The sequence below is a fragment of the Struthio camelus genome, chromosome 20, assembly GCF_040807025.1.
Source record: "Struthio camelus isolate bStrCam1 chromosome 20, bStrCam1.hap1, whole genome shotgun sequence".
In the NCBI taxonomy this organism is placed as follows: domain Eukaryota; kingdom Metazoa; phylum Chordata; class Aves; order Struthioniformes; family Struthionidae; genus Struthio; species Struthio camelus.
Window position 1 is genome coordinate 3,584,460 of NC_090961.1, and position 20,233 is coordinate 3,604,692.

The following is a 20,233-nucleotide window of genomic DNA, read 5'->3' on the forward strand; positions in this document are numbered from 1 at the left end:
CCTCCCCCGGCACAGGAGCAGAGTCCTTCCCTTTGGCCTCGGCTGGAACTGGTGATGGACGCCAAGGGGACAGGAGACGAGCGGTGGGGAGGATACAGCGCTCGCTGTGTGTGCACGTGTGGCACAGCATGAGCTCTGCGGTTTAAGTGCAGCAGGACTGTCCCTGTGTGAGAGAGAGGAGCAAAGACGGGTATCTCACATGGATGTATTGGGGGAGCACCCCAAAGACGGAAGAACAGGGAGTATCTGGGAGATGGGTAGATATGAGCAAGGCTGTTTCAGGTGCATGTAGGCAAGCACGCGTGTGTTTTCCCCCTGCTCTGTTTCAGTAAATTCCCCCCCTTCCCAAAGTTCATTGCTTCCTTCCAGGTTGGGAGGTGGCTTCATCAAATTTGAAAATAGCGGAATGTGAAAACCGTTAAACTTGCCCAAGGAACGAAACTGCAAAGTCAAAAAAAAAAACAAAACAAAACCAACAAACTTGGTTAATGGTGGTGTTGAGATCATAAGGGGAGGGGGGGGAGAGTTTCTGGAAAAAAAATATTTTAAAAAGAAACAACAACACTGAGTACTGAAAAGAGCAACATCTGAGGAGCTCCAGAAAAGCAAGGCATGAATACAGCCAGTCAGTAGCAGTGCTCAGCTGATGTTCACAAGAAGGTTTCCACTTGCTTGATTAGAGACCTCAGTAAACCTTAAAGACAGAGAGAGCATTTAGAAATGCCCCTGAGGTTTTCCGTTGCTCTGCAGTAGGCTTGGTAAACATGCCAATAAATACTGGAGAGAAGGGAAAAAAAAAAACTTACAGAGGAACAGAACCAGTTTTCAGCTGCTCAGTCTTCTGCATCCACGGCAGCTGCTGCTGTTGATCGGCAGTGGGGAGAGAGACGAGGACAGAGTCAAACTTTTGCTGGCTATTAGGCAGTGTTGCAAGTATTTCTGGGAAAAATTACTTCCAGAAGGCTGGGGCAGTGCACCTGGGAGTTACGCCTGGAGCCCACTGCGGGAATGTCCTGGTCGGAGACAGAAAGTTAGTGGGACCTTCCTGCCCCGGGGTGCTTGTGAGTATGGAAACCTCTCTGCTGGCCGGGCAGATGGGCACGCGCAGGCTGGCGAGCGCGTCCGCTGCGGAGTAACGGGAGGCGCTGCCGCGAGCTTGCTGCCTGCTTCGATCCGGTGCCTGATAGATAGCCCTAATGGCGCAGGTCGCCTTTTGCTTCTTTTAGCTGCTCGTTTTAATGGCACTGCTTGCCTAGCCCGTGGCACGGCTCTGTTTGACTGATGACAGCAGAGTCTAGCGTTGGTGCTTTTGTACCTGAAGCCAGAGTTTGGCCCGAGAGCTGGATGCTTTTTCTTCTGGAAGAAAATAGCTAAGATGGACTGTTCTGAAGCTGCATTTGTAACTCCTACCTTCTTCCTCTCTTAGCTCAACTGAATCTGAAATCCAAGCGATAACAGGGGAACACCAGCATCAAAACAACTGAAAAAAACTTGTTCTGCATGCCCTAATTGCTGGGCTAGTCTCAGCTGACTACATATATTAAATTAACAAAGGGGAAGGCAGGTTTTCTCAGATCAGAGATTAATGGTTTCTGGCCAGCAGTTTAATGCTATTACAAATGTATAAAAGCACCTGAGGATGGAGGTGTATAATTAATGACTCTTTAGACTGTTAGAAATGATCTATGTTTATCTAATCAGACACACTTCACTTCTTTCTTGCTTTCCTGGAAGCGCCTGTTAAAAGCTGCCGTGACGCACGCCCGCTTCCAGATGCTGGCCTCCCCTCTCGGGCATCGCTCTGAAACCCGAACGCGCAGAGGGGATAAAGTGTCTACAGGCATCTCTTATTCCAGCCCCATCTCGCTGTTGCACGTGTAAGCTGTGCTCGGGGCAGAGCAGGGGCGGCGGCGGCAGCCCTGGTGCCCGCTGGGGAGAGCTGGTGAAGCGATGGGAGGTGGCCGCCGTGCCGCAGGACCCCCTCTTTGGGTAACAGCTCTGGGTCCTTCTGGCTGAAAGCTGGTGCCCCAGGGGCGTGCGAGGGTCCTGTGGTGTCTGGCACGTGGAAGAGGAGTCCCGTACCCGCTAAAGCAGCCTCTCCGCCTACCCACCGGCAGCAGGGCAGCTGTCTCTGCTTTATGGCAGGACTGTTCCAGGTGTCCTCGTGGTCGAGTGCGCATCCAGCCTGGGGTAATAAATGTGTTTAGATAGCAAATATCTATATCGATATTTTCTTTGGTATACAGCGGCACGAGCCTTTCCCATCCTGCTGAAAGGTGATGCTGCAAGGTATCTCAGCCTCCGTCAGCAAAGGTTGAAATCAAAGCGGTAAAATCAAGTGTTCGACCTGCCTTCGTTGAAGGTGGCAAAGTCCTTTTCTCCTGGCTGCTCCGAAGGGAGGCCAGCCCCGTGTCTGAACCCTGGCCAATGTCAGCAGCAATTGCCAAGCTTCCGGGATCAAATCCTGTTTTTGCTGAGCTGCTGCCAAGCGAGGAACTGGCTTTGCCATGCGAAAGGGGGTAGAGGTCAGTAGCAACGGTGGCTGCGTATCGTTACATGTTTTGCTTGCTCTCTGGCCTTACCGCAAATCCTTTTGTCCTCGGCAAATGAACATCCGTTCAGGCACCTATTCACCAACCCCGTCCTTTTTTTCGTAACTCAAAGCTATGGTACTGAAATCACTTCAAAGTTAAACTGGTGCTGATGTGCTTTTTGGAGTAGAGAGATAGAAACATGCAGAAACGTTTTGCTGATTTGACTCTTTGCAAAAGGTCAATCACTTCAGGGTCGTGAAGGAGAAAGCGAGGGGTGGTAAAATTAACTTTAAGTCATTTATAGCTAAATTGTGATATATGTGTGGCCTTTAGCAAAGTCCCAGCTGATCATGAGATACATGGACAAGCTCAGAAGCTGTGCCAGGTTGAAATTTTGACAGCAGCGGCATCTTTGGAGTTACTGCCTCGTAGAGACACAGCGGTCTCGTTTGGAGTCCTGGTAGGGCCGGATGCGTGTTAAGCAGGAATCCCTGCTGCCTGGTGCCTCCTCCGTTTTACTGGAGTTTGCCTGGAATTTGTCTTGAACTGGTTTGTGAGTTTGGGGCCTTCTCCCTCGTTAAGTTTGTCCAGCACCCTGGCTGCGCACAGGGTCTGCGGGGGTCCCTGTGATACCAGCGGCGGCACGATTAGATGGTGATGGGAAAGCAGGGCAATCTTTAGGTTTGGTGAGCTCGTTGCTGCAGGAACCACACAGAGCTCGGTGGTTTCCGTTCTCAGGCTTACCGCGAGGACGGTTTTCGGTTTGCGCACATTCATTTGTGCTCCCCCAGGAGCTTGGAAGCTGTCATGGGACCTTGAGTCCCAAGCTGTTGTTTCTGCCCTGCTCGGTGCTGCTGGTGTGGGATGTCATGTGGCTCTCAGCTAAACCAAGCCTTCAGGAGAGATCAAGGAAGGGGAGCAGAAGGGTGAAAGGGCAGAAGTTTTCCCAGGCATGATAAAGGCATTCCAGGGCCGGTTTGTAAATGCCCCGTGTGTTAGTGAGCAAGGCAGGAACAGCTGGAAGCAGGCTGGAAAGAGACCCACAGATAAGAGAGTCTGGAAACCAGGAGTCAGTACCTGAACTGGTTTCTACCTATTGTGTTATTTTGACAACGCTGCATTAAAATGAATTTTCAAAATCTCAAACAAGCATCACTAGTGTTGCCAAATCTTGAGGTTTCACTGGGGGTTTCAGGGCAAGGTTTCTCTACCCTTAAAGCCAGACCTCTGTCAGTTCAAGGATATTTGCTCTTTCACTTAGTTTTCTAGCCCTTGTGACTGCAGAAAAACTCAAGGATGTGCCTCAAATATGTTCTTTAAGTTAAAAACATGGAGATAAACAACAAACCCACGGATGTATTAAACTATATTTTTATTATGATCTTTTTCAATGCCAGTCCCTTGACTTCTGTTGTTGTTATGTGAAGGAGCGGGGTTTGTTCCTCTTGAATTCCTGAGGCCTCATTTCAAATCCAGGGTCACAGTGTCACCCGCCACTGGTTCAGTATCAAAAGCCTCGTGCAGCCCAAGCTGTTCCTGCCTGCGCTGCGACAGTGTTTTGAAAAAAACCGAAAACAATAGAGAACAAAACATATCTGAATCCTAGGGACAGCGCAGCTGCAATATCCTGTCCTTTTGACTTTGTACCACCGCGGTTAACGGGAGCCGAGGGTCTGCCACGGTTTCAATTTTGTCAGTGTGACATTAATGCTGTCGGTGCGCGACACCCTCCTGATGCGAGAGCGCCTTGTTTTTCAGGGGCCAGGCCAAAGAGGATCCAACGAAACGGCATGGACAGCTTAGACCTCCTGAAGTTCCCTTCTGAAAAGGTAAGCAAAGATGTCTGGCTGGCCTCGAAGATTAAGTATCAGTAGGAATCTGTAATGGCTCGCCGACTGGCTTTGTTTGCGGGGAAGGATGCAATTAGCAGATACCACTGGAGTCAATGGGATTAACCGAAGAGGGTTTCTGGGGAGCTTGGCGGAGAGGAACAGCTGGTCTAGCTAAAAAGACACTTAACAACTGAAAGCTGAAAAAGCCACTTTTATGCTTTTTTTTGAAAAAAATAGCCCTTTATTGAGAGGATAATCGTTGGCATTTTAGCCCCTTTAGTGGATGGTGGCAAATCTTAGTCCCTTATTAGCCCAGCAGTGCTTCATTCAGCACAGCCGGGTGAGGAGAGGCCAGGAGCAGGAGCTGCTGCAGCACAGGTGCCCGGGAGCTCTCTTCAAGGGCCTCCAAGGATGGTTCTGCTCTGGCTGGCTGCTGGAAATGGCAGATCCAAGCAGATCAGCGCTTTCCCGGTCTCCCCAGGGCAAAGGCTGTCTCTGCAGTCAGCTGGGAGGCACTGAGCCTTTTCACTTACAGCAAACGTTTAAGTTTCTCAGAAAATCCTCCACCAGATCCCTGGATCCCTTCATGGGATCCTACTGGCAGGCACTGGTGTTGCCTTGGGACGTGGTCGCGCCTGGTCCCCGAGGAGGTTGCCAGGCAGGCAGCTGCGCTCTGCCTTTTTGAAACGTCGTTTGCGCAAATAATTCACGTTCATCCATCACTTTCCGTTTACAGCTCTCACAAGTGTCCCAAAGAGCGTTTCCCATTTTACAGAAGCGAGAACGGAGTCACGGAGAGAAGAGAAAAGCTCACCTAAGTTGCAGACAGATGCAGGGGGTCGATGGGAAATAACGTCAAGTTTGCAAAAGCATTTGGGTCCCTAAACATCCCAGCAGGCACTCAGAGAGACTGACAACAGCTCCTCCGTGGATTAGGTTACTCTCTTTGGGAGTCGAGCGCGTTCAGCATTTATATACTTTTGTTAATTCCCCCAGCCACCCACTGGCGGTTTTGGCTCCTACCTGCTTTACCGAGTGCAACTCCTTCTCTTTTCCTCCCGGAGCCACGCTCATTCCAGGCACAGTGGCTGCTGCAGTAAATCACCCAGCCGCTTCCTGTGCCACCAAGCCTGGTCTGTCTGCACCAACGTCGGTTGTTCCTGCACCTTCCAGCCTCCGGGTCCTGAGCTGTAGGACCGGCCACGCGGGGTGAGCACGAGCGGGCTGAGAGCGGTGCCAGCCGTGCCTGATGGCCGGGAGGCGTTTGGTTGTGCGTCCCAGCCATGGCAGCGTGGCCCGGAGCACGCTGGCAGGGCGAGTTTCGCTGATGTGTGATTTGCTGCAGATGTCGTTGGCTTCCTGCTCTTTGCTGTAGAAGCTGAGCCTCGTTCGATAGCTCAGGCAGGGTTATGGGATTTCAAGGATTTCACAGGGCGGCTGGAGAAAACGGGAGCTGGGGGTCGGTTGTAACTTTGGAGTCGGAAGTGAGTCGCGTGTTCTCCACGAAGTGGTCTTGTGAGGGGTGCGCAGGTTTGTCTCTCCTTGCAGGAGGGTTTTGGACACCATTCCTCTTCCTCTCTTTGTTCCGTCTCCTGGAGAGAAGTGATTAGAGTCAGGGGAGGGGGTTCTGTGCTTTGACTTTGCTATGGGGAGGGCAACGTGACTGCAAGGAATAAAGCAGGGAAGTGAACTGTGAACTCTCCACCACCGTCTCGTTATTTTCTCACCCTCCCTGCCCTTAGTCTCTGCCCCAGACAGCTTTCACCGTCAGCAGGGATTCCTGAACCGCACAGGCCAGGAGCTTCTGTGCAAGCTCCTCTGCGTGGAGCCGTGCGTCTGGGCAGAGCGTGCCTGCCAGGAAGCATCGCCATCGGCTATGACGTCCCCCACCGAGAGCAGGAACCTGCTTCCCTCTTTGTTCTGCTGTCGCCAGCCTGAGCCTTATGCCTTGTTTTGAGTTTCTCTGGTTGTAGCTCCCAGCCACCAGTTCCTGTTTATTCCTCTCTCTACCAGACTAACAAACTCTTTCTCACATGCTATTTTTTACCCTTAAGGTGCTTGCATGTCATAATTGCATCATCTATCCTTTTTGTGGTGAACTGAACCGTCTGAGGGCTCTAACTGAGGCAGTAAGGCACTGTAAGGCAGTTTTTTTCCAGTTCTGAAATCAGCTTTTGAGGCTGCTTTTTAAAATGCAGGCATCAGCCTGGCTGCAGTAGTACAACGTTGGTCCCGCCAGTAGCATATAAGGAAATGACTCTCTCCTTACCCATACCCACTATTCCTGTTTGACTTGGAAGGAAGGGAGAGTCGTTTCGGCTGCAGCGTCCCACCATACTGAGCTGTTGGTGTGCTGTCATTTGAGATCCTGTTCAGATCCTTGGCTTTTCAGTGTACATGCCTTGAAATCCCAACCTCGTGAGTCCTCAGGTCATCCCCTGAGTTGTACTAGAGCTTCTTTCACCTGCACGTACTCGCTGTGATGTGGACGCCCTGGAGAGTTCCCTCCGGGCTTTATGTATGATAATAAGGTGTTTTGCAGGCTGGAAACATGGAGGCCCAAAGTGTCAAGCAGGTTTAGGGACCCAGTTCCCACTGGTTACACATTAACTGCCCCGTACCTTTAAAAAGTGCCTTTGGAGCTAAATGCTGAATACCTTCTGCTGGTACTTCTTTATTAGGGCCTCATCTGTGTGACAGCAGTAATGAGGTTGTTATGACAATACAGGCAGAGCTGTTACCATGAGTCTTTGACAGAGAAGGGATAAGGTTGTGTGCGTCTTCTGGGAAGGAGGTAAGAGTGGAGAAGCCATGCACGAGGCAGGGGTTGGAAAAGCAAGGTGGGGAAGGACAAAACAGCGAGAAGAGACAGAAACTAGAATTTAAGAGGCGTGTGATCTGTCACCTCAGTTTCCCCATGCATAACAGGGGGGTGGTCATCCTATTTTTTTATGCAGCCATGGGAGCACTGAGCACCACAAGTGTTTAAGAGAGCAAAGGAGGACAGCAACGAGGGAACGGGGAACTGGTTGTAACCGCCTGCTGTAATTAGTCACGTTACCCTGCGGTCCCCGCACGCTTCTCGTAGCACGAGGGTTGGCGAAAGAGCTGGATGGGGCTCCAACCAGGCACGTTAATCTGCTCTTTAGGAAGCTGTTGGGTAAGGGCCCTTCTTCCTGCCGAAGGCAGTGGGAGACGCAGACGTGTGCCGGGAGCCGAAGCCGCGAGGTGGGGAGTGCTGTGGAGCACGTCAGAGCCGTGTTCCCCAGGGCATGGCTGGGTTATCTGTGGATCGGTGTGGGCTGCAGCATGGTTGGGCACTGGGAAGAAGTGAAGATGCAGCAAGTGAAGGGCTTTGTGCCAAAGAGTTTGGTATCCTGGGCAAGATGAGTTTGCCACTGTGTTTGGAAGAGGTTTTGCTGAGCGCAGTTGCCAAAAATCACTAGCTGTCTTGGAGCTTTCATCTATCCTTCCCTCTGTCTGTGAATAAACCAGTCACACCCCTCCCTCCACACCTGGATTTTTTAAAAGGAGGATATTTCTCCCTAGCTATGGAGAAGTTGACTACCTTTGTGTGTTGTTCGGGTGGTGCTTATTTTCCAGTTATTAAAATATCCCCTACAGAGGTATGCAAAACGTCCGTCCTCGTTCAGCCCTCTGCATCACAAGTGTGAGCTCACATCATCTAAACTCAGCATTAACGTCTTGCTGCTTCCGTGCCTCTCCTGTTCTACTGAAACGTGCCAGCAGTTCTTCACATAAGCCTAAGGCAAGCAATGCGTGCAATGACTGTTTCTTGCTTTCCCAAGGACCAGAATGGGGACAGCCATCACGTGGCAGACCTGAAGATCTCAGGAAAAGAGTTCTTGTCTTTACCTGTGAGGCCAAAGAAATACCAGGAGCACCAGTCCAACTCAGAGAAAAGGCCCCAAGGGTCCAGTACGTCGCCGCTGGATACAAGCGAAGTCCGAGTCCAGGTGTCACAATCGGTAGGAAGATGTTGTTTCCCCAGCACTGACCTGGGAGCTTCTGGCATGTTCATTCTTAACTCTTTTATAAGCTGATACGGGGGTGGCAGTGTGGCCTATCGGCTGGAACACGGGGCCTGCATCTAGCTCTGCTGTTGGCTCTTTAGGCAGCTGTAGGCAAGTCAGTGCCCCGTTCTGTGCTTTGGTTTCACTGTCCCTTAAGCGGAGCAATGGTATAAACCTACATCTTGAACTGGTGTATGAGAGGTTGGTGTTCAGTAGTGAACAATCCTATTTGTAACCTGAGCAGGGGTGAGAGTTTAACCTGAACTTTCCTGAGTTTAAAGACTGTCAGGGCGTGATGTCCTGATTTCCAGAAGAACACTGCAACTTGGACCCGTGCTTTGCGCAGCCTAACTTGATCAGCCTCCTGGTGTTCATGGAGAGCAGGGCTTGTTGCCTCCAGGAAACAGAGCCCTTTTCAGCTTTTTGAAGATGAGCAGCAAAAAACGTTGGTTGCTTTTGCAAAATCTGGGGGCTTACGTCTTCTTCCCTCTCATCTCACTTGGTCTCCAGAGGACCAATGTGCAGAGTGGTCTCTGAATTAGTTGGTCATCAAGCAGAGAGGATGGAAAAGCGTTGTGTAGGAGCTTCTCTTTGGCAGCAAGCTAGAGACAGTGGAGTATGCTTCCTACAGGGCAGGAGCTGGCGAGAGGAGCTGGCCTCGATAGCTGTGACTTATGGGTTACTGGTATGCAACAAGTGTGCTGCTTGGGGCTGAACAGCTCTGACTCCGGTCTGTGCTTGGCCCCCCCCCCCCGGAAGGTGGCAGGGATCTGTGTCCTAGAAAGCTCTACGTGCCCCTTTTTGTATCTCTAGCCTGAACAATCGAGCTGTTTGTTGTGCCATTATCTTCTGGTTGTGTTGATGTTTATGTTGTGACAAGTGGCAAATACAATGTACTGGGGAGGTTTCCTGCAGCTGTGTTGGTTTTGTTCTCAGCCCTGGAGACCGGGATCACACCCACAAACAATTGCATGTGTCTGGATCGTGGGAGGGGGCTTAGAGATGTTTGAACTCAGTGATCTCAAGTGAGAAGCCCCAAGTCCTCAGCTTGCTGTTGCCAGGAGATGGAGCGTAACAGCAAAGATTTAATGATCGCGCTGGTGCTCTGAAGTGTTTGGGCTCTTGCTTTATGCTGAGGCTGTAACATGCTATCACAGTCCTGTAATTTTGCAGTGAATCCAGGTGGAATAAATCCAACCCAGGAAAGATAGGCCCTATTTTTTCTTGGTATTTAAGAAAAGAAATAGAATATAAAATATTTTCAAGTTGGGTAAGAAAGCATCTGAGCTGCAGAGCTTGGGATGAAATCTGCCTGTAGTCTGGGACGATTGAAAGTGTTTCTAGCACTGAGTCCTCTGGTTTTGGTCTACTGGTTGCAGATAGAGTATGTCCTGCTGTGCATGTGTGCACACGTATGTATGCACACGTATGTGCGTACATGCACATACTTACACACATGCATCCCCTTTTGACCAGACAAGTCCTGATTTTCTGTTCTGTTCTCTGACCACTAGAGACAGGATTTTTGTCCCGAGCTGATTCTTCATTCCCAACAGTGCCTGTGGAAATGGTCTAACAGGAAAAGCATTTCCTGCTGCTCACCGGTGCAAACATGATCATTGAGAAGGAAAACAAAGCTCAGCTGAGCCAGAGAGGAGACAGCAGCGTGGGGGCATCTGAGGGAATACAAAGGCAGAAAAAAGCCACTTCTGCCAGGAATAGCCTTGTATTTTTAACTCAGACGTTCAGCCAGAAGGCAAAGAAAAGCCGTGCTCCAGTAAGAGCAAGGCAAAGAGCATTCCTCAGGAATGTAGTTGTGAGCGAACAGGCTGTGTCCATAGAAAAGCCCCCATGGGATATTGCCAACCACCGGTGGTGACCTTGTGACAGATACGTGAGTTGTCTGTGGGAGAAGAGCATGACTGGGCATTTGGGACCTGCGGGGGCCCAACCTCTTCCATCCTAGGTATCACCTGCCCACGGTGCGTGCTGGGGAGCAGTGCTTGTGCGCCCAGATTGCTGCTCCCGCTGTGCTGCAGGATCGTGCCCTCGACAAGAACAGGGATATGCCTCTGTCCTGCAATTGCTCTGCTCTTGTAGGCAGGATTGCTCAAAATCAGGGGGTCAGGCATTGTGCTCAGGAGCAAGGCTCATCTGCCTTGCTGAATGCAGCATGAGCCTCCGCGTGGCTGCTGTGCGACGGTGTGCGTGCGTCTGCGTTTGGGCTTAGCCAGGTTAATTGCTTGGGGATGGAGATGTGGTGAATGTCCAAGAAAGAGCAAATGAAGGCAGAGACCTGCCCGCTCTAGTGGTAGGAGGTGCTTTTCGGACACCTGGGACACGTGCAAGCTCCTGAGTCTCCTGGAAGTGTGTGAGCAAATAAGGGACGTGCTGTTCCTCGCATCCTTTAGGGGCTGGGAGACCACACAGCAAGCACGCAAAGCTGGGGCTTGCTCGTGCAGAGGGGGTGGCTCAGGCTCTACCTGAGCGCTGCCATCTGCTCCTTTCACCAGCTGCTCTCCCGAGGTCTCTTCCCTGTCTGCCCTCGTTATGCAGTGTGTATGTTAGCTCCCCATTTGCTCAGGATTTGTGAGCTGAGAGCCCGTTTTCAGTTCAGTTCCCAGGTGTTCTTGGTGCACGTGATGGTGAAAGAGTGTGGTGTGAACTCAACAGGTTGTGCAGGCAGCAGCGTGTGGAGAAAAATGACATCTCCCTCCTTGCAGGCACTAACCATGTCCCATTTTATCCCCAGAGAGCCTAGCTCATGCACTCGGCAGTGCTCTTGGCTGGAGGAGAAGTGTGGCAGCCTGTCTTACCTTTTAAAATTTGTCCCTTATTTGGTAACTAATGGCCTATAGCCTGTAAAAATGCCAGTGAGAGGTGTTTGACTGGGTTTGTTTCCAGGCAGTAGCTATGCAGAGTTATGCAGTGGGATCCAGGCTGCGCTTGTAGGCAGATGCTCTTAATGGCAGCAGTGACTTTGCACAGCACGATGCAAGTAGGACACCAAAACTTCCCAGCGGTGCTTTCCACAGGGCATCCTGCTGTCCGTCCTGCAGAGGAGGCTGGAGCTCCTCACTGGGGTTTGCCCCTGCCTGTGCAACCCCGTGGTGTATTTATGTCCCCTTTTCTAATGGCTCCTGGCACCTCCTCAGAGACCCAGGAGCCCCCAGAAGGATGAGGGTGGCGGAGGCAGTGTCTGCACGCGCTCGTGGGAGCGTGGAAAGGCTCCCACGTGGCCGGCGTGGGCAGGTGCCCCGCGGCCAGGGCTTGGGCGGCTCGGGAGCCTGCTCTTTGCAGGCTCATCCGCACGCGAGCGTTCGAAGCTCTGCCCTGATCGCTGGCGTCGCCGCCTCTGCTGCGTGCCTGCTGTTTGTCGAGGCGCAGAAATGGTGCCGGTGCCCACGGCCCTTCCCGTCGCAGCCCCACGGAGGCCTTGACACGCGCCCAGCAGAGCCGCGTGGCTTGTGCCGGCTGGTTGTCTTCAGTCCCCGTGCCTGCCGCACACAAAATACCCTCCGGAAAGGGCTCTTTTGCCAGGAGACCGTCTCTGTGGCGTGTTCTGGTGAGCAAGGCTGGGTCACTTCAGGTGAATTTTGTTTAGCTTTCGTGCTCCCCACTGACAGTTATGTCAGCCTGACTTTGTAGCATAGGCCAGACCTCCAGACAATTAGAGTTGATGTCTTCTTGCGGGTACTTGCCAGGAGCAAGGCAAAGCCTGAAGCTGTTCTCCTTTTGTCCCTGTCGAAGGGCCACCAGGGCAGCATCGCGCTGTTGCACGGGAGTGTGAGCGGGCTTTTTCCGAAAAGCTGTAATTCCCATTTCTGTGAGCCTTTTAAAATTGAACGTAGCAGATCCCACCCAAGACGGGGAGAGAGGCTGGCCTCCCAGCTGGACTCTGCAGAGGCAGGCTCTTTCCTCCCTCCCCCAAAGCTGGCTCTGATCAGGCTGCTTAGGCAAGAATCCCCCAAATTTCTCGTTTTGTGGAAGCTTGAAGACAAAATACTCTTTAATCCATCAGTGAACAGCAGGTCTTTAGTTAGAGGTGATCTCTAATGATTGCTCTAAGGTGCTTTTCTGCAATCTCTGCTGGCCCTTCTGAAGGCACGAGCTCGGAAACCCTCCTGTGCACCCGATCCTCTTTGCCGCTCTCCTGCGGTAGGAAAGAGCTGCTGCTGCCGTGCTTAGAGAGGACTTGAGGCCGGGCGCAAGGACGGCCAGTGAAAGAAGCTGATCCCAGGCCTCCAAAGCGAGTGACGTAGTCCCTGCATAGTCTTGCTGTCAGCACAAGCACTGACCTCCTTCCAGAAGGGCTTTGCTGCGGTCAGCGCGGCCCTGGGACGGGAGGATCCTGCGGGTGCGGCGCGCCTGAGTCAGGACTCCTGGGTCCTCTGCCCGTCTCTGCCACAGGCTGGTTCCTGTTTACCTCTGTCTTGCCCATGTGTACAATGGGGTAACGCTGCCTCCCCCGGGGAGGTTGCAGAGGCGTGGTGATGGCTGTGAAGTTGTTTGAGCTTTGCATGGGAAGAGCTGGGTTGTTGTTATTAGCATTGGCGATGATGATGCTAATTACCGAGCTGCTGGGAAACTCCCCATGGGAGGAGGCGAGAGAGGGGAGGGGAGGCAGGGAAAAGCAAAGCGAGGCAAGGAGCTTGGGGATGGAGAGGAGCCTGGCCCTGCTGGGAGCTCTCTCGGGCTCGGGGAGAAGGGCCCTAGCCGTTGCCAAAGCCGTAGGGATGCTGGGCTGGATAGGCGAAGCCATGGCTCAGATGCTGCGTAAGGTAGGAGAGCGGGCCGGGGCCCTCCTGTCGCTCTGCAATACGCCGGCGTCGCAGGCGACGGAGAACTCGCTGCAGGAGTGCTGCTTGGCTTGTGGGGCAGAGGGATGGGCTTTGCTATCCCAGCTAGGGGATCAAGCCCAGCTGCGCGGGGGCTTTTTGAAGGCAGGTAGTTGCCCAGCAGAGGCTGGCGGTCAGGGACCGAGAGGAGCTGCGCGAGCCTGGGGAGCCGAGGAGGAGCCGGCTCCTCTTCTACCTTTCTAGCTCAGGCGCGTTACGCTCCCGCGGGCAGATGCAGGGCTGTGGGTCCCTGGGACTCCACAGGCGGAGCGAAGGCTGGATTTGGTCTGGGAGAGGCTGGTGAGGGTGAGACGCGTTGGGTTGCGCTGTCTTTCTGTAAGAGCAGACCCCCGAGCAAACGTGCCCGCGTCGGAGCTCGCCCCCCGTGCCCGCGGTCGAGACGGGCTGCGTGCGAGCGCTGCCTGGGCCCCGTGCGCCACGCTCCTGCTGAGCTTTCTCTCTTTTTAAAGTAACATCAAAGCGGAAGGTTTTGTACCGCATGAAACTTGCAGGCATCAAAGGCTTGGTCATAGATTTAACCCCTCTCCTCCTCCTCCTCCACCTTTTCCTCCTCTTCCTTGTCCACCTTCTCCTCCTCCTCTGTGGCCATAAGGCTCCAGCTCTTCTCTGTCTTCTTAACAGCTGCATTTTACAGGAGGTTATTAGATGGACGGGATTTTTCCCATGCGGTAGAAATACCAGAGGACCACAGATCTGCAAGGCTGTCCTCTCGTGGACCCGTGCAGTTGTACCCCAAAGCATCCATGATCTGCAGGTGTCCAAGGCCAGCACGGCAGCGCTGGGCAGAGCCTCACCCCAGGCCCCTTTCTGCAGCAAGGGAGGAGAAGGCAAAGCAGCTCGGTGATCTTACCAGCGTTAGAAACAAGCGTTGAAGCCGTGTGTCGTGGATTCCTGCCCAGAGCCTTATCCCCCGAGTTATTTCCGTCCTCGCCAGGACGGCAGCCGGAGAGGACTCGCCTGCCTGCTGCACGCCAGCGCAGGCTGTGGCCGAGCCCACGCCAGCTCGCCCTGGGCAGCAGGGCACGTGTCTGGGGCAGAAGGGCTCTGGCAGAGGAAATGAGAGGTTGCAGGAGGTCACCTCTTGCTGGATGTGCTCTTTTTTATAGAGGAGAATAACTCACAGCGTAGAGCTGATGCAGATACTTAAGAGTTTTCTGCTCTTGCGGGAGAAAAAGAGAGGGCCCACGGGAAGAAGAAAGCAAAGGGCTATGTATTCCTGAAAAAACTGCTTGGGTTGGGAAGCGGTGCCTGCTGTTTGGGGCCATGCAGGTAAAGTCCCTGAAGTCAGTGGGACTGTGCACGTGCCCAAGTTCAAGGGCTAAAGCACTTTGTTGGGTCAAGGCCTGTCAGCTGGAGCAAAAAGCATAAAGAGAAGTAAGGACCAAACTCAGTCGTCTTCCCCTCGTGGGGATCAGTGCTCTAGAAATGGGCCTGTCGGTGTGGATGCACCTCTTCCCGGTGGAGTGCATCAGCTTGCGGGAGCGCTTCCTCGCTCTTGAAACCTGCCCTCTGCCCTTCCCTCAGCAAAGCCCATTTATAGGCAAGAGAAAGAGGAGCCTTGTTTGAATGCAGTGAAGACTTGCAGAGATGGGTCATTGATGTGTTTAGACATTGAATAATTTTCAAGCATGCTGTATCTCCAAACATTCCCCATGATGAATGTTTTTATAAGGCTTTTTTTTTTTATGATTACAGTGAAAATCAACCATAAAAGAAGGGAAACTTTTGTAGATTATACCCCCAAAGGCAGGTTGCCAGAGCCCTCGTAATGGTCTTATCTCTCGTGATTTACTAGGAGGTTGTTGGGTTGCATGAACAATGCACAGAGCAGATGCTCTTGGTTGACCCTCTGCTCGGCCTCTACAAGAGTTCAGTTCCTGGTGTCCTTGGGCAGGGACAGAGTTGGGAGCAACATGTTGGCAGTGGCAGAGTTGGGCAGACGGGTCCTGCCTGCCTCTGCTGACTAACGTGTCACCTAGGCAGTGTTGGGATGTCAGGTGCCCCTGTCCATCCCCCGCGATGTCATTGTGGGCTGCCGAGTTGGCCAGACAAGGAAAGAGTAGAGAGTTTGTCAGGCTGGGGGCCGGGATGCAAGGATAGATAGAGCCTCTGAGCCTCCCTCCCTGGTGCTTGCACCCTGGCCTCCAAGCATCTTTTTCCTGATTGTCTTGTATCGTTCAGGAGATTAAACTGATACTTGCAGTCCCTCCAGAGCTTGCACGTGAGGGGTCAGGCTGGGCAACCTTGGCTGCTCTGTGTATCTGTCTGTGCAAGCATCTTCTCCCTCTTTTCGGATGAGGCAACTTCCTTGCCTCTGATGGAGGTGTAAAGTCCCTCAAGGCAAGGGCAGTGCAAAGGCACCAACCACACACCCTCCCTTATCTCTCAGCACCCTGTTTGTGCAGCCTTTATGTTTTGTTGAACTGCACGGGTATAACTGTGCCGTTAGCCTTGGTCGGACCTTCTGATGTAAACGTGCGCTGAGCGGGAGGGGGCCGGAGAAGGAGCGAGGAGCCAGAGTCGGGGAAGGTGGTTGCTGCTGAGCCCGTTCCTGTGACGCCTCGAGGTTGCAGTGCTGGTGTCTTTCTTTGTGGGATTGTGCAGGTAAACATGGAAATGTGGCTAATTCTTGCAATGCTTGATCCTCCTGTTGAGTTTGTGGGACCTTTAGTGCTTCATGCAGACACTGACCTGTGGGATGTTTCCTAGCCAGAGGCAGGGTGCACTTGCAAACTTTTGGGAGGTCTTGACTCTGACAGATACCTGGAGACTCCTTCAGAGCTTCAGGCTGTTCAGAGAAGCAGACAGTGATCTGGTTGCCTCCCCAGAATCATCTTAAGCTGTCTGACCTTTCTTTCTGTACATCTGCATGAGTTTCTTGTAAAGCACTAGAGGCCTTCTCTCCTGCAGCTCCCCTTTTCCTATTCAGACGGGTTTGTTGCACATATGCTGCATGAGCTGGGAGAGGGGTGACGAACACACTCCCAAATTTAGAGGGGCAGCACAGAGCAGAGCCAGAGTCAAGACACTTGTGAGTTTTGCAGTGCAGAGCCCTGACACATGCTGTTCCTCACGGAAACTTTTGCAGAATAACGAAGATTGTGGGGGGGAGGAAGCAGCATTTTCTGGCTTGCGCTGCCTCTGCCGCATTCATTGCCTCCAAGGTAAATTATCAGTTTCTTTCTTAAATATTAACAGCTGCCAGGTAATGAATTCCCCCTCTCCGTATTATAATGGCACTAAAATTGGGATTTGCCTTGGTTTTATCTGTAATTATCCAATGAGAACATGTGACAGAGGCACGGCAGAGCTGGGCCTTGTGCTGCTTTGATGCTGCCGAGGGTTGTGTCGGGGGGCTTGAGCCTTCCTCGCGGGCAGCTCTGGGTGGTCCGGGGCTGCCCCCTTCGGAAGACCTTGTAGTGCAAGCGGTTACCCAAGGCTTATGGCTGTAAGGTCCTTCAGTAAGTTGCTCCTTCTCAAGCAGAGGGGTGGATTGGGGAGGTAGATGAGCACATGCAGCTGGAGTAGAAGCCAGAATTACTCGCCGGGCTCCTTGGCGTCCTGCAGAGGCGAAGCCGGTCCTGGCGAGGTGCGACCCGGCGAGCGCGCGGGGCGGGAGCCGGGCTCCCGTCTGGCAGGGGAGAAGCAGGAGCCGTCTCCGTTCTCCGGAGCACAAGGGCTCGCTTCTGCGCTCGCCTGTCCCTGCTCGCGGCGGAGCCTTGCTTAAAATCAGCCCTGCAGAGTCCAAAAATCAGAGCCCCGAGAACCTGCCTTGAGTGCGATGTGGACGACTGCCTGGCTGGATCCGAGAAGCCCAGATCTTCCTTCCACCCGCGGCTTTTGCTTAGAGGAGGGAAATGGGCGCCGGCTGCTCTAACCAGCCTGCTCGCTGGGGCGACTCTGCTCAGAGCGATGGGCTTTTCAGTGCCGAGGAGACTCTCGGTTGATGCTAGTTTAGTTTTGGGGAAGCGGCTGCTCTGCCATGAAGCCCCTGAAGGTGCTGCGAATGGCCTTGCCGTTTCTTAATTTAAGCCAGGAAAGGGCCAAGTTGTGGCCTCTGGGTCCCCAGTGGATATTTGGCCCTCCTGGGTGCAGCAGCGGGAGAAATGATCCCTGCGAGAGGCGCTGCGCAGCGTGGGGCAAGGGTTGCTCTTCTCCCCTCCGCTGTGCTGCGGACAGTCTGGAGGGCAAAAGCTAAGTAGAAAAGAGACCCTGTCACCACTTCAAAGGGCAGATAGCAACTCCTACGCGGGCCGGGGTGAGAAAGGACTGATGTTGGCGGGGCAGATGATATCTTTGTGCACCACGGAGTGATTGCATCCTTTATCCAGGGAGGCGATGGGTTGAGACCTGGTTGCTCAGGGCTGATAGCAGCTGCCCGGCGGTGCCCGGCCACACTCTGCGCTGAGCACCAGCCAGGCGGAGGCATCGCTGCCTTGGTGCCAGCCCTAGGCCTTGTGCTTCAGCACTCGAGGTCCCAGAGATAAAGCTCAATTCCTTATCTTCCTGTCTGGAGGATATTCTTGTTGCTGGGACACCCTCTTTCTGCTTCTTCCCACTACGCCTGTCTCTTGTTTTTCCTCCTCCCAAGCTGAGGTCAGGTTGTGAATCAAAGCTGTGCGCTGTAGAGAGGAGATAGGAGGCAGGATTGAAAGCAAGTCTGTGCTTGTGCTTCAGCCACATATAGAGAAGAGATCAGATCGGCTCCCCCAGCTGCAAGGCGGCTGTCCAAGGCTGCGGTGGTGCAGGTACAGTTGGGCTACGTACCCACAATCGGGATGCTCCCCAGATCCCCCGGGCTCAGGATCAGGGGACTGTACGAAAGCAGATCCGGGACCCTCTGTTCCAGCACAACCGGCTACGTGGGGAGGCCTGGTCAGGAGCTAGGAGCTGTAGGGAAGGGTCTCTGGAGGAACCTGGTCTAGGAAGGAGATAAAAGGTCCCCAGAGGGTCCTTGGCAAGGTTGCAACAGGAGGTCTGCAGGGCGGCTAACGCCGCGGTGGTCCGGGCTGGAGCTGACTAACCAGCCTAGCAAGCACGTTCTCCTTCTAGCTGACTCGCTCTAACTGGGTTTTCAGTTATTGACGCTTTGAAGCCGTAATTAAGGTCTGCCCTCCTCTTTGCGCAGCCTTTTCTCTCCCGGCAAATTGTCACCCATCATGTGGTATGAGGCAGTAAAGAGATGTTAAACTCGCCATTTCCTAGAAACTGCTACTTTAAAGAGAACAAAACTAGAAGGGGGGAAAAAAAAGATGAATTGAAGCCAAACGCAGAGCAATAAAACTCCAAATGTTTGACTTCTCCTAAAATCTGGAACTCGTCACTCATTTCTGGGGTCTCTGCCGTGCCTGGGGCACTTTGTACGTTCGCAGTTCCGGCCTCTCACATTTAATAAACTGCACATGCCAGAAGAGCTTAAAAAATCGTAGTCCAGGTCCTCTTGGGCTGTAAATAAGCAGAACTCTGCTTAAATCACTGGGGCGGCGACGACACCAGAGGACACGGGCCTCCAGTTATTGGGAGTTTTGTTTGGTTTTCTTGCGTGAACGTCGTTTGGGCAGCGCAAGGAGGAGGCTGGCTGCGCCTGCGTTTTGCTCGGGCGCCGGCAGTCGCCTGGGTCTGTGCAAGTGCTGGGGTGCTGCGCTCCCGGCTGGGACCAGAGGGGATCAGGTACGTGGGCAAATACCGGAGGGATCCAGGCTGTCTCCGCGTGTGGCTGTGGCTCAAGGCTGAGAAGGGAGCGGGCTTTGACTGTGCTTGCTGGAGATGCACCGAGTGCCTTTCTGCTGCTTGCTGTGTCTGAATACATAATCTTTTCTGTGCCAGTCGCTTGTATTTCTCATAGGTCTTTATATGAAGTGCATTTAAAAACCAGGCAATGCCTTCCTAGTGGTACGTTTGCTGGGCTACATTTAAGGACAGAAGTGTAGCGGTGTGGGAGTCAGGCCTGAACAATTAGACCAGTTTTGTCCTGTACCTTATCTTCGATAACCGCTCTTATCAGCTGCTGGAAGGGCCACAGCGCTGGAGGCTGGCCCAGAAATTGCAAAGACACTGCAACCCTGGGCTTGCAGTGTATTTAAAGCCCCAAATTTGGCTTCAATCCGTTATTGCCCAGCTTTGGCGAGGCCAGAGACACGAGCCCTCCTGCAGCGGCCGCTCGGGCGTCCTTCCTAGGAGCGTCCTGCTCCCTTCGCTCCCCGACGCAGCAGCTCCGTCCCCAGCGTTCGTTTGGTGGGTGCCATCAGACAGGAGGGCTTAACGGCCCAGTCGGTAGACGGTAACCTCCCCTGTTCCTGTGCCGTTCTCCAAGCCCCTGCTTGCGGGTAGATGTGGTCCCATCCAAGGCCGGTCCCCTCTTCTGGTTTTAGGCCAGCCTCGGGGTGAGCGGAGGTTTCGGTGGCAGGAGAAAACCTGAGTCCGGGGTTAACGTGGAAATCACGAGCCGCTGTTCACACCTCGCCTCCAGCCTTCGTCCGCGCTTCCCATTAGCAGTGCTATTTTCGAGCCTCCCAAAGGCAATTAACAGCAATTAATCTAAAAAAAACCCTAAATAATGTTTTTTCAGAGCCCCCGGCCCTTGCCGTTCCCCTTGGGCCCGGGGGACCGCGGCCGGAGCTTGCGGCGGGCTGAGCCCGTGCGGTGCCGCGGGAGCGGGGACCGCTGGGGAGCTGCTGGCGGGCGCTCGAAATTAGGGTAAGGCCCCAAACAACCCTGCCGATCCGACTTTTCCATCCTGGCTCTAGGTGTGTGTGCCACAGAGAGAGTTACAGCTCCGTGCAGTGATCGATAACGCCAGAGAAGAGGGGAACCGGCTCGTGCAGACGGGTGCAGCCCGCTCCGCGGGGTCGGCAGCGAGCAGGGCTGCTGAAAGCGCTTGCGGGAGGTGCAGGTCCCCTGGGACGTGCAGCAAAGTCCCTCCAAGATTTTTAACCTGAATCTAAAGCTGTTTTGCATCCTCCCCGTGTTCTCTG

At 53.4% G+C, this 20,233-nt stretch overlaps 1 protein-coding gene across 9 annotated transcripts in view; it reads left to right on the plus strand.

The window, feature by feature from the left end:
• Positions 1-20,233, plus strand: part of GPSM1 (G protein signaling modulator 1) — a 92,635-nt gene that overhangs the window by 59,682 nt on the left and 12,720 nt on the right. For 6 of the 9 annotated variants that reach the window (XM_009665713.2, XM_068914464.1, XM_068914465.1 and 3 more), the window contains 2 exons: positions 4,293-4,363; positions 8,176-8,355. In XM_009665713.2, coding sequence (XP_009664008.2) covers positions 4,293-4,363; positions 8,176-8,355 — 251 coding nt within the window. The remainder of the gene's footprint in view (positions 1-4,292; positions 4,364-8,175; positions 8,356-20,233) is intronic. The other 3 variants (XM_068914468.1, XM_068914469.1, XM_068914470.1) reach the window with 1 other exon arrangement.